Source organism: Montipora foliosa, chromosome 1 (assembly GCF_036669935.1).
Source record: "Montipora foliosa isolate CH-2021 chromosome 1, ASM3666993v2, whole genome shotgun sequence".
Lineage (NCBI taxonomy): Eukaryota > Metazoa > Cnidaria > Anthozoa > Scleractinia > Acroporidae > Montipora > Montipora foliosa.
In genome coordinates this window covers 660,540-674,563 of record NC_090869.1, presented here as the reverse complement: position 1 = coordinate 674,563, position 14,024 = coordinate 660,540, and the positions used below count along the sequence as shown (strand labels likewise).

General features: G+C 39.4%; 1 protein-coding gene across 5 annotated transcripts; it reads right to left on the bottom strand.

The window, feature by feature from the left end:
• Positions 1-3,792: 3,792 nt before the first annotated feature.
• On the bottom strand, positions 3,793-13,058 carry LOC138008714 (single-stranded DNA-binding protein 3-like). Of its 5 annotated transcripts, XR_011124441.1 has the most exons (7): positions 12,825-13,058; positions 12,400-12,689; positions 10,865-10,897; positions 10,397-10,480; positions 8,336-8,394; positions 6,363-6,404; positions 3,793-4,463 (listed from the first exon to the last, which is right to left on the bottom strand). XR_011124441.1 is itself a non-coding variant. In XM_068856938.1 (6 exons), the coding sequence occupies exons 1-5, from the start codon at positions 12,871-12,873 to the stop codon at positions 6,390-6,392; spliced, it is 471 nt and encodes a 156-aa protein (XP_068713039.1). In that variant the 5' UTR covers positions 12,874-13,058; the 3' UTR covers positions 3,793-4,463; positions 6,363-6,389. The 5 variants fall into 5 exon arrangements, 4 of the variants coding, with proteins under 4 accessions (XP_068713039.1, XP_068714173.1, XP_068712407.1 ...); XM_068856938.1 differs by lacking the exon at positions 8,336-8,394; XM_068858072.1 differs by lacking the exons at positions 6,363-6,404; positions 8,336-8,394 and having other exon boundaries at positions 12,400-12,465; positions 12,619-12,689.
• Positions 13,059-14,024: the final 966 nt, after the last annotated feature.

The following is a 14,024-nucleotide window of genomic DNA, read 5'->3' as shown; positions in this document are numbered from 1 at the left end:
TATTTGCAGGCTTTCATATATAATCGTGACTAACTAAAGATGAGATCGGACTCACCCCAGACACTGCAGTAAGGAGATGAAAAATGCATCTTTCAGTAAACCAACGAATGTCGCGATAAAGCGCCATCGCAAGATCAACGATCACGGAAAGAAAAACTAACTTTTTTTAGCGACTAGCTGCTCGTGTTAAAGAATATTGTAAGACCGAAGTCTTACAATAATTGCTGTCAATTTCATTTTTCGAAGCTTCATTTGAAAGTAAAAGGTAAGATGGTTAATCAGTCAAACGGTTTCAATAGTTGCTACGGCTGGTAACTAAGACCCGAAGGATAAATTTAACAAATCGAAAGTGGTTCAGCGTTGTCTGTACTCTTATCAACAACGATATTCGTCAGCACACTGGTCAAAATGTTGTGGACTAACGAGACTCGTGTAGGCAACGGAAAATTAGCCAATCAGATAGAGAGATTACAAGCAATTGTGGTAAAAATGTTAACCTCCAGTAGCTTGTTGTGTACGATACATGACCAACCCTTGTCAGTCAGCACATTCACTAAGAGAAAGAAAAATAATTAAACTAATCTATTTATCTAATAATCATTTTTCTCAGACAGTTAAGAATCGAAAAGAATAAGAAATGTAATTTCGGAATCTTCGAACGCAGTGTCTGGTGGGTCTCTATACAGAGTGTCAAAGATCCAACTATTTGTAAAGATTGGAAATATTTGTAAAGGTTTCGCTGATCAGAGATATGTCCAGGTTTGACCCTAATTAGATGCACGCGGATTTCAATAAGCGTCACGAAGTGTCCCCTTGCCCTTCTCGCCAACATCAACATCACTTGTGTCTCAGAATACAGACAATTTATGTCACAAAGTGTCCCCCAAATGCTGCTCTTTAAGTAAAGATTAACTGCTGCATTTACCCAAAGCTAAAAATAACGCTTACCTTTACCCTTACCTTATTGTTGAAAATAGGTAGCAAATGCTTAGACTTAAAGGGACACTTTGTGTTGGATGTCAAAATTGGGAGTGCATCTAATTAGGGTCAAACCTGGACATAAGTGTTTCGTTCGTGGAAACGCATTTCCTGGCATCAAAAGTAGTCGATTTAATTAACTTGTCGACAGTAAACAGTCGTCGATGACAACTTGCCTCGTCTGTGGAGGCCAATACACGTAATTCCAATCATTGGGGTTCAAATAGCACCTGCTAATAGTAATTCTGTTCTTAGGTTTAAACTGAGGAAGTCAGAAAACACAGGTGGCTTCAACAAAACACTGAGTGGAAGCAATCAAATGGGAACAAACTGAGCTGAAAAATTATTCGCATGATGAAAGGAGAACAAAAGCAAGAGTTCCCTTAGTGACGAAGTCGTTTTGAGGGGAGGCACATTTCTCCAGTAATTGAACTGGAGAAGAGAAATATATATGTACGCGAAACTCCCTCCCTCACAAGCTCTTCCAGAGTCGCGGCAAAGTGTATCGAACTCAGCTATAATCACAATGTGCCCGGCGCGCTGCAGTGATATGGAACTTTCCAGTCTGTATATGTTTTAGAAAGGGAAACTCGCAGTTCTTAAGAAGAGAACCGAGTTGTATTCCTATTTGCAAACAACACAATACAAGCTCGTAGGAAATTTTTTTTTGCGTTAAGACAAGGTGATTAAGGTCGAATTACCACCGCAAAAAGATTGGATGGATGACCATTTCAGCGGTTAGCCTTGTGGCAGAGCGAAATGAGGAATTGTCGCTTGTTGAGGTTATATGGCATTTGGAGTGCTATCTATGCCTTTATGGTGGAGACATGGCAACGAGAAATGCGAATAACTAAGGTGAATGAAGCGCGCTCATTAATTCCAAAGGGATCGAGAACGTCAAGTTGGAAAATAAATTTTTCTCCCAGGACTTTTCGGCTTTTGGAAATCTTTAAATGCGAGCTCCTGATTCAAAAACCCCTCCGTTTTATGAAACAAACATGGACAAATTTTCAGGACCAAAATGAACGCACCAAATCGCCGACGCAAATTTCCCTTTCGTAAACGGTCGTTGCCATTTGAAACGGTCGATGCTATTTAAACGGTCAACTACACACTTCACTTCAAAGAAAATTAAAAGAAACAAACTAAGAAAAGTATTAACAAAAATTAAGACAAAAAAGGAAAAAAAAAAAACATTTATAAAAGAAAAACTGGAGGAAAAAAAAGAGTCCGAACTCGGGTTCTTAGCCCTCACCCTAAACAGAACCCTAACCCGAACTCATATGACCAGCGAGAAACAACTCCCAGTAACCGCAACCTTTTGAGTTCTTAGACCTAATGAGTGTAATTCAGAGCTAAAAAATGGCATCAACCGTTTCAAATGGCAACGACCGTTTACGAAAGGGAAATAAGCATCGCCGACCACATCACATTTAATTCCATTAATGTCATCCACTGAATAGCCAGTACACCATGCAAAAACGTCTACACAGGTGCAACAAGGAGAAAACTACTTTTATAATCGCTTGAGATTTCTAAACAAATATCTTATGTTCTTAGAGGAATTAAGCGAGCTATTTGGAGAAAATTGGTCAAAATTTCTGACTGCCGGGTATCTAGTTTTTTGAAAGCACTTCCCAGCTGCCGGGTATCTAGACACAATGTATAAAATAACCAACTTTTTCTTACCCTCTATGACTTACAGACGAAAACATATTTAAACTCTTGACGTGCTGAACAACACGAGGCCTCGACTTTGAAAATAAAAATAACTTTCACCCGCTTTTTACGAAGGCACGCGTGCAATCAAAGGAAGTATGCCACTGACTTTGGCGTTTTCGAGGCCGCTCGATCTACCTTTTGCATACTATGACATTATCATGAGGCCTAGGCAAAAAGGAATAATTTCTTTGCAGATATTTTTGTATTGTTTGTGCTTCTTCATAAAAAAGCGTATGTTCCTTGCGTTCCTTTTTGGGTTGAACGAGGTATCAAATTATTTGTCCGCTATTCATTTGGACCTATTTGGTACCCAAGACCCGCCCTCCCCCCGATATTTCGTTCAGAAACAAAAAATGTTTAATTTACTACTTTCCTAAACGAGTCGCAAGATTTGTTGGTTGGCGAACGTTACAATATAGGTCCCGTACGTTTGATAGAATTAATCCTCCGAGCACGCAAAAGCCCGCCTTGTTCCACAGCAGTCCTTTCACGCTACAACACCAATCACAAACAAGCGCATCATAAAATCAAGACTGTGGTTCTTGACTGGCCAACGATCTGGAGTCACCGTTTAATTAAACTAAGCAGACCAAAAAGACCTGACTCGCGCGCTCGCTCGTATCATGCCAATCACTGATTCGCTCTTGTTACGTGCGGACACCTTACGGTAAGGACCGTTTCCCTAATATGCGTGAAATAAGGAGACTTGATGCACATTGGAGGTAAACGTGCAAATTGGATAACTAGCCGTCTTCATGCACGTTAAAAGACGAAGCAAAATATAAACCTTGCGGAAAACTTGGGGTGAGCTTAAGGTTTCATTCCAAACAGCTCCTCGATTTTTCAGTGTAAATCAGAAGCTTACCAATCACTGGGTCCGCTGGGCGCCAACGCATCGACCACCTGCTTGCGCTCAAGTTTTACGGAGCACCAAGGTACAAGTCTCACAAAATAATCCGGTTTTAAACTTTTCTTGAGAAGGCGAAGCAACCATTTGCACAAAGTTTTTCCTTCATTTGGAACATGTTACTTAGTCTCCTTCGGAGCCACTCGGGCAGCAGTCCTCACCCGAGGGGCGTTACGTGACTTTGACCCGAACCACTAAGAAGGAACTAGAATTCACTAAGCGTTAACAACGTTACAGCACGCGATGGATAAATAGAAAGAATCGTCACCAAGGCGTGACGAGCCCATCATGTGTTGGTCACGTGTTTAACGCGTTTGAGGTCAAGAAAGAAATCTGGGTCAACCAGCTTTTAAGCACGTGGCTTGGATCCCTTTTGTCCCTTATTGTACTCTACACCGAAGCAGGAAACTCATTCATTCCTGATAAGATATGAAAGCTTTCTTGTCCCAAAGAACTCGCTTATTATTCTATACAAACACCCAACAACTGTCCGTATATTATTAATTATAAGCCACAACGTAAGCGATGGACTATACAAACATATTTCCCTTTCTGTATAATATACCCTTAATTTAGAGACATCTACTTTGGACTCGTCTTCCCTGGCACAAGAGAAGAAGGCGTTTAGCGATAGCAGGGTTGTTCTCTCAATGCAAACTCCGTAGATCAAGTACAGTTGTTTTCTACAAATCTTTGGGTAGTGGTTGGCAAATATACAAAGGCGAAAGTTCTCTAGTTGTTATTGCATGAAAAACTCTCCTTGATGGTCCGTCCTTCCATCGACATTTTCAAATCTTCTTGCTTCTCCTTGCATGCTTTCTTTGATCTTTAAGATCGCAACCGATTCACAGTGATCCTGAAAGGAAATTAACGCTCTCATTAAATAAAACGAACAAACAAAAACTAAAAAGGAGCTTTCGATTCAGAGATATTTCTAGACTGCTCCATGCACTGCCCTCTCTACTTAACAAGTCTCTGCACTGGTCAAACATTAATTTTTTGGTTCGCTATACTCTCTCCTTCAAAGTCACTGTTTTAAGCTGTGTTCAAATTAAAGCCGAAACATGATTAGAGTAAACATGTTTCAAGGAAACATGCTTCGCCGAAACATGTTTTTTATTGGGTCGTTCACACCAGATGTCCGTGTGAAATACGTTTCATGCATTGGTGTGTAACTTATGCTGTTTCATGACAATCGCATAATTTTTTTTACATTTCAGCTGTAGATTGGACCTGGAAACTTCTGTAACAGTTGCATTCATTCTTTGGTTTAGTGTTAAATTTCCAGCTGTTTGGAGGAGGAGGGCTATGCAGCGTTTAATGAGGAGACGGCATTTGCGCTTTCCTCGTTACAAGATATTCCGTTTTCCACAAGCTCATTTGCAACAATCGCCGATAATTGCCGTTATATTTCTTCGTCGGCCCATATTGCAACTAGACATTTAGCCTCCTAATAGCCCCAATTTTGGTTCTTTTGGGCAGTTGCCTCCTCTCCCATCAATCCGCCATTTTGAACGTGTTTGGTCGGATCATGATTGAAACTACCTCGTGAGGTTGTTTCAATCATGCTCAGAATAATCATGTTTCAACCATGATTCGCGCCTTGCACTGTCTGATGGGAACACTTTTCATAACGAAACATGTTTCATTCGTGGTCAGACTAATCCTGTTTCGGCCAAGTATGAACACAGTATTAGAGGCTCCTAAAAGCTGTAATTTGATCTACGACCAAGCAAAGAAGAGGAACGAGCCTAACACCGGGCTGACGTCATAGACTGCTTTGCATTGTGATAGTTCTTTGAAAACAGCATGTTGTTTATCTGTCCAGAAGTGTGTGCCATTTCCTGTTCGTGGAATTAGCACAGAGAGGAAAATAAATTGAATATTTTTTTGCGACCTGATAGTTTTTTTTTCTCCTGAGTAACTGCAGATTTGGATTTATTTGGTTAATTCGCATGACAACGACTGTAAACGAATAATGGAACAACGTTGTCTTTTCCGATGAAAGACAGATGGAGAGGTAAGAGTAACCGTGTCAATATTTGGCTAAAGGATGTCGATAAGTTCAACACGCACCATCATCTGCGAGGATGCTGATCAAGTTGGATCATATTAGAAGTAACATATCAATAACGAGTGGGAATGTTTTATCCGAGGTTCCAAACACTAAGAAACAGATGAAAGCATGACGCCGAAGGCAGAGTACTTACTGCTTGGAATTTCAAAACACGAAGCACAAGTTCTTGATTCAATTCTCGAACGACTGGCCGACTATTGTTTCGTTTTGTTTTTCTAGCTAGAGATGGCACAGAAAAATTATAAGAGATTTGGATATCGTATCTAGATCGCTAAGGTTTCATCAACATTTTTATTGGGCCACGTATGAAAATACATCTACGTGATGTGGTGGTATACATCCTGTGATTGGTCGACTTGGTTGGTGAATTATTAATGATTTTGAGAAAGCTTTATAAATCCACCCCTGATCACTTGGACAATGGTAATAAACCGAAGGGCCATCCCACTAACTAATGAGGTCACTACAAACTTGGATTGAAAAAAGTGCGCTCAGAAAAAAACATACGCCGGTATATTCAATAATTGTAGGAGGAACACTTAAGTCCATTGACTGCAAATTTAGGACGGCCTATTTTGTCAACCATAAGTCATTTGTAAGCTCTAACCACGGATAAAACACAATTTCATGCTTTCAATGTTTACGTACTATCAACGTTTACATAATTCATAAACTCACTTTAAAAGCCAGTTAGGGGTCAGTACTCTAACTTGGAAATGTCTGCAAACAAATAAGAATTAAAGTATTACAAACCACTGCATGGGGTGACACGAATGGAGAAAAAAAAGGGTGGGGGCACGATTGTCCACGCACTCCGAGCGATCAGCAAACAGGACACTGCCACAGACCGCGAGGAGCATGGTGCAAGTGGGGATTAGAGTACGTTCAACCGAACGACGAAAGAAGTGTGATACACGTATGAATCATTTTTTACAAGTGGTTATGGCGTCAGATGACCTATGGTTGTTTTCAAGGCGTGGATTAGGCCAGTTTCGTATTCTAATGATTGGGTCGGATCCAGCATGAAGTGAAGGCAAATGTGTGGCGGGGGAATCTTTTCATATTATTTCCCCTGCATTAGCCTCCATTTCATGCTAGATTCAGTCTAACCGCGAGAATACGAAACTGGCCAATTTCAAGTCATCCTCGAGACTGGTATAACGATAATCATATAGTATCAACCGGCTTTGAATATACAATTAACATTATTTCATGACACTGACAGTTGGAAACGAATTCTGGGAATTGAACGTTTTTCTTTTAAAATTCAACCCAGATATCCGGACTCGGGACTGGAAGCTACGATTATTAGCTCACCTGTCACCGCCCTGAACCACTAAACCACCGAGTCGCCGTTTGCTTAGACAACATTTTTAAACACAATAATCTAATTTATTTGTGATAAGACCGGGCTTTTAACGTGCGATAACACTCGCTAAGAAGTTATTTTAGACAACTAACGAGAAAGGTCCGACCACACTTAAAACAAAGCTAACCATTTTGAAATTAGGGCTAAGGCTCAATCATTGATGAATTATTGTGATCCTAATCTAGATAACAGGCAACAAATAACAAATACGTATTGTAGAAACTTTGTAACTTGTTCATCGTGGTCTAGTGAATAGAAGCTGTTCCTCTAAGCCGAAGCTCCGTGTTCAAATCCTGTCCAGGGAATACTTTTACCTTTTTTTTCTTTTTATCTGCTACAAGTCCTGGGACTTAGACCAGTGCATATGGCATGTAATTATGATTATCATATATTCAACGCTGGGTGATATTATATGATTATCGTAATTCCACTCTCGAGAACATGTTGCCTATTTGTTGGTCACCCAACTTTCACAGAAGCAAACAACATTTCGCGTTTCAAATCAGAGTTAGAAAGCTTGTTGGTTCTCTACTACCCTCCGGGAGCTTTTAAATTGGATTTGATTTCTGTCAAGTGTCCCCAATTTGTACCCCAGTGCTAAATACAGTTGATACTGAACTCATTTTGCGTCTCTTAAAAAGGTTTCTCCCATTTAACCACCAGACCATGGAACGCTGCTTGTTCAAGTTACGAGCCGCATTCAGTGAAGAACGCAATATATTGGCCCAAGTGCGTGATCTCATGTAAATTAATTAATTAAATAATTAATTAATAATAACAACTAATTAAATGAATGAATGACCATGTCTTAATAGCCTGCCTGCAGGTGGTAGATGTTGTTGTCGCCACGAAACACCATATTTGGAAGAGCGTGGGATAGGTCTGGGCCGGGTGACAAAACGACGGGGTGGGGAGTAAGAAGAGCGGAGAGATTTAAACCATTCGAGCCAACCAATTAGAAGCCGCGTCCGCTGATGGACGCAGCTACCGAGAAAAAGCTGGTGTTCGGACAGGCGGTTTTTCTCTCCGCTCTTCTCACTCCACAACCCGTCGTTTTGTCACCCGGCCAAGACCTTTTCCACACTCTTCCAATATGGCGTCTGATACGTGTTTCGTGGCGACAATAACCTGCGATCAGGCATACTTTCCTTAGAGAGAATGTGAAAAGGTTACGTTTCCACACGCTCTCTAAAGAAAAGTACATCAACTGCCTGCAAGCAGGCTAATTAACAAATAGATTGGCACACGAGGCGATAGCCGAATGTGTCACTGATGTTCTTACCACAGTTTGACGTCGTCTTCTGTGATCTATTACTGAACAGACGCATGGCAACATGGAATCTATTTGTTTTATATGATAAAGAATTAAACTTTATTCGGAAAACTTTGAGATGGTGACGTCAATCGTGCGTCTGTCCTCTAATAGATCATAGGCAAGAAACAATCAAAATGCGCGAATAACTTGGGTTATTATATATTTCTTAGAGACGAAGATAACAATGATGTGAAGTACAAGTGCTGCATGGTGGAAGAACAAAAGGAGCAAATCAGAGATCTTTTGTTCTTGTCCACCAACATGGCCACGATGACGTAATGAAAAAATAAGCAATAATAAATTCTTTCAAAGGTGAAAATTGCAAGATACCGTAGGGCGAGTGCAATCTGTAGTCTTCGAAAAAAAAAAATTCTTATGTATTCCAAATAGCACAAGAAAAATCATTTGATTACTTATTCATGATTACTTATTAAAAATATACATGAAAAAAGTCGGAATGGTTAAGCAGAGAATCACGCAATTACACAAAAACTGCGACATCTAGGGCTCGGATTTGATTGGCTTTTTGTGACTGTCTTTGCTCACTGACCAATCAGAATGCTTGGTTTCATACTTGTTTTTGCAAAGAATTGCTTATTTTCTGCGCTGTGTCACCTGAAAACTGCATTTCTCTTAGACAATCAGAATTGACAATTTTTTTCAATTTATATTATTAATATGGAAATGAAAGCTATACATCTTCATGTTTCATTGGCCTAATTCCAAAACGGCCGCTATTTACTGACTTTCTGAATTTTGATCAGAAGCATCTGGAAATGACTTGAACAAAAAAAGGGTATCAGAATGACAGTCATTTTGGAATAAGGTGAAACGCATTTGTGTTCCAGATTTAACGAACGAGGACATGAAGAGTCACACAAAGGTAACCGTTGCCTTCACTTTCAAAAAAAATAAAATGCGCAATTTTCGGGCTTACAACCTCCGCATTCGACCTTTTAACCTAAATGTCACTTTCTGGTGATCATCCAGGGTGGAGCCCGTACAACTCTTACGGTACACCGGAAACGGAGCAACTATTGTCAGTCGGTCATTTAATTTTCTCATTCCACCAGTCACATGGTCTGTTGGGTTCAGATGACGTACTTTGACCTATTTCTAAGATTTGCGGCTCTGACAAGAGCAGTCCGTGGTAAAGAAGTAAAGAAATGTTCCCGATAGGATACGACAAACGCATATGGCATTCTTCCAGAATTTCCGAGCGGGTCAACCTTTTCAAGTGTCTGGCAGGAGAGCGAATAGAGTATGGTTGATACAGTTGTCGGTGTATTTTGACAGCTATTGATTTAATGTCTGTTGTCATAACGGAGGAAAAAGGAAAACGGATCGTCAGTCTTCGACGCTGGACGAACATGGATTCCACCCAGGATCATTTAACCATATTATTTATTATTCATTAGGATGACTTTCCAGGCCTTTGTTTCTACTTGGCCCCAAGAAAATAGAAACAAGGTCTGAAATTCCAGGCGCGGTAGCTACACCATTTTCAACAAATGAACTAACTCCACAGAATTTAAACCCAGACCTTCCGCAAAATTTGTTTGGCGATCTTTCACGTAACATTTGTTAATGTGCAAAGTTCAACCTGTCAAGTGAAAAAACAGGCTCTATCGAAACAAGTTTTGGTTAAAACCTGGTTGTACATGTGTTCCAACTGAAATCTTTAATAAAATAGCTTCACACAGTGCTCCGTGTCAGTTTTTAAGTGCTAATGTTCACATGGTTTAATGATTACCTCATGCAATTAACGCATACGGGTCACATTTGTGGCTCCCCGACTATCATTACGGGTCTGATTTAAGGGATGAGGACACTTGATTATGTTTAACATAGCGATATTTCTTTTTTCTTTTCGAATATGGGATGAGGACAATACTCCTCGTTATGTCTAAGATAACGATCTTCCTTTTCATTAGATTTCTTCTAAGTTACGGCTTCCCGCTTCAAATATCTTAATTGATAATCGACCAGAATTTTAACCCTAAAATTATCAGAAAAGAACACACTTACATTATCTTGTGAGAATGGCAGTAAATTGCCAAACTGTCCATCCCCGTCCCCAGGGGTACCAGGATTGTGATCATTCTGATTATCCTACAGACAACAAAAGCAGTCATGTACAGGTCAGTTACATCAAACGCTATCAAATTTCGCTCATTAACCCTTCCCTCCTTAAAGACATGCAGTCTTCTTTAAAATCAAATTAAATCGTTTAAGTTAGTGATATAAAAATCCAACTTTCAACAAAACAATAAACATGAACACGAGATCTACGTTACGGAGAGCTATGTACAAGAACACAAGACTGGTCGGGTATTCTGCAGTTTACTTGAAGATGAAGGCATCAACAACAAGAAAGAGGAGATCCATAAAAAGGTATCAGTCAAGCAATGGAGCTGCCATTTTTTAGAAACTCATGAGCAAATAACAAGAAATGAAGCTACATGCAATTTTACAAGAAAGTTACTGTATAAATACCTTAGGAAGGCCATCCATATCAGGGTTTGAATCTGAAACAAAATGATACTTTACAATCATCAATGAACATCATTACAGAAGTACCTGAACATTCTCCGTCTTGTTTGAAAATAAAACAAGGATGAAAGTGCGGGTTGTTTCACAGTAACAATCAAAACAGATCAGGCAGGAAACGGCCAACAACATCAATTAGGTCCACTCAAAAAATGTCCCCATTTAAACCCATTCCTGACCCAAGAGTGGCACCTCTAGATTTCACTCTGTCTAATGCCAGACAACTTTACTCATCAATGGGGCCCCCCTCAGGCAGGAAAGGGTTAACACATTGATTATTGGAAAGTCCAGGGGTTTCAATAGAATTTTAAATAAGCAGCTGGTTTGAGTAGAGTAACAGATTGTATCAACCTCCACCACATTGAGTTTTTTGAATGTTTAAGGGGGTTGACACTTAACTACAGAAAGACAATGGTTGCTAAGGAAGATTTTTAGTCAAAGAGTCCTACAAAAAGGTTGCATGGATGGTTCTATGAAGAATCTTAAATTTCGATTATGGAAATCTGACATTACTTCAATCAGAAGGTGCCATGCATTTCAGTGAAAAACAGGTAAAAGCTCCCAGGAAACGAAAGGAAGAGGCAGTTTTTTCACCATATGGCAACCATCCCATCATTTTTTGTGAATTGTAGCATGGAATTTCTAATTGGACAAAAACAAATGGAACTCTTATTTTGAAAAGTGTATCAAAGGAGGGCCTTGTGACATAATTTTTTTGAGAAATAATTTGTAAAATCCATTTTGTGTCAGGATGTTCTCATACTGTTGCATTAAAAATTTGTGAAGAACAGTTAACTCGCTGAGTTTTTAGGCATTCTCTGTTTTGATCATATGATTTACCAAATATGGTTGTGAGTCGAACTATACAAAAGTAACAATACTTCATCAAGATTCCTAGCCTGAGCATAGTTAAGCCAGTAAGCTAGTGATTAATTCCTTGGAACATTCTTTTAAGGATGGTGCCTACTATTGTTACTGTACATACGTCCGGCGCATTTCCAGATACTCTGATTTCCTATCGGTATCACTAATGCAGGGATATTTTTGTGCCCCTTAAAACTATGCGGAGAAAGCCAAACTTAGCAAGTGCTCTTGGTATCCAAAAAAAAAAAAACTGGGGGGTAACCATGCATTTTTCAGAGATAATTAAGCTTCAATTTGGAAAGGAACACAATACAGTGATTTGTATTTTAAAGCTCTTAACAAATATTCTTGATCAATTATCTTTGAATTTAAATGCCTGGTTCCCCTCAATTTTCTTTTTAGATTTCTATAACACTTGTTAAGACCAGCTTTTCCCGCATATTCATACAACCACGCAAAACTACCTTTGAATTAGTAAGCACCAAACTTAATCTTTTCATTCGTAAGAATGACACTTAAAACATTTTACTCTGTCTAACACCAAACAATTTTACTCCTCAATGGGGGCCAGTTCCAGTTAATAAATACATAATTTGTTATTTCAACTCTCTCTTATCATTCATGACTAGAGGGGCCTCCTGGGCTCCTAGAGGTAGCGGGGGTTCAGGACCACCTCCCATGTACTGCAACAGAAAACAAAAACTTGCACGACGGTATGGCAAACACACTGACAGGAAACAAAGGACTAAGGGTGGGTATTGGGGCAATCCTTGGGAAAACAATAGAAAATAAAATAATATTAATGTACATGTACGCAAAGAGAATAAAATTATTACTGCTGGAATGCTTCCTCCAGGGACAGACTTCATCATTGCATACATGGATTCACTTCCAGTACTTGCTGGGTCTGAAACAGGTGACAGCTGGTCACAACGTCATAGTCGGGAGCAAGATTTCACTCATCAAGGAATGGGGGGGGGGGGTGGTGGGGTGGGTGCATTCAGGACTCAATGGGTTAAACTTTGAAAAATCATTTACAGACCTTGAGGGCTGGCCATTATTGGTGTGCCTGGTGACCAGCGACCTGTCATAACAAAAAGCAATATTCTCAGCAAATTTCCTTGGTATGAAATTATCACTGCTATTATTAGTGTTAATTATCATTGTTAATAGCATGAGACCTACAGTACATGATTGTATTGTTTCAAAGAGAATCAATTACCCCATACAAAATTGCATAAATTTTGGAAAGCTTCACATTCCAAAAGTCCAGGACTGTCGGTAACCTGTCAACTGACAGTTTACTGACAAGTAACAAACGAGACACCGATAGATAAATAGGACTGTACAACTGACTTAAACTTAATTATTTATGACAAACTCTAAAGGTAAGTTATCTCATAAGTACATTAAGGTATGAAGAAATGTGTCTATTTTTGTCCATGACACAATACAATACAATACAATACATAATTTACCACTCCCCATAAGGGCTTTCCAGAGCCAATGAAACACAATCAACAAAACGACAGAACACAATGTCAACAACAACTGTTAAGAATCCCAACTGGCTGGAGGCAAACCAGTTGGCTATTTAAAGTGCGGCCAAGAAGCTGAACCAGGGACTACCAGGAACAAATTCAACCAGTGGTCAGAACAAGCCTTGAACGTGGTAACATGAGAATGTTCAGGAAAAAAAAATTGGAGTGCTCCCTTGCCGAGTCGAACCTACAACCTTTTGATGACTAGTTCAGAGGTTTTACCACTGAGGTATAGGGTAATTCCACGGTAATTGAGATATACACTTGTAAAAATTAGCATTCACTTAAAGGACAGTATAACTGCATATCTAGACTCATTATAAGATAGATTGTTATGAAATTGTACTTTTTGGTTGTCAGTGGAATGATTTCATGGCATAAATTATCATTAATTAATCAATTCAGCCTGTTTGGCTGTCACAGAGGGGACATGCACAAATGACCATGGTAAATCTATCTTGAGAGGAAATCTAGTAAAAACTGTCAGGACATTTACTTATTTACTTAGACAGTTGAAGTTAATGATTTCTCCCTGATTTTGTCTGAAGAAAGAGATCAAAGCCTATGTCCAAAATTGAATTGTCCCCTCTGTGACAAAAATAGGGATAAAAATTATTATCTCTTCAAAGCAATTGGTAATAATTGTACAAAATTCTGTGAACAGTTGAAGTATGGGCTGACAAACTTACAAGGTGTGGAGG

Coding starts and splice junctions, on each gene's coding strand:
- LOC138008714 (XM_068856306.1), bottom strand. CDS start 12,873: ATGACAGGTCGCTGGTCACCAGGCACACCAATAATGGCCAGCCCTCAA. Junction 12,690..12,824: donor AATAATGGCCAGCCCTCAAG/GTCTGTAAATGA, acceptor CACCTGTTTCAG/ACCCAGCAAGTACTGGAAGT. Junction 10,481..10,864: donor ATATGGATGGCCTTCCTAAG/GTATTTATACAG, acceptor TGTTGTCTGTAG/GATAATCAGAATGATCACAA.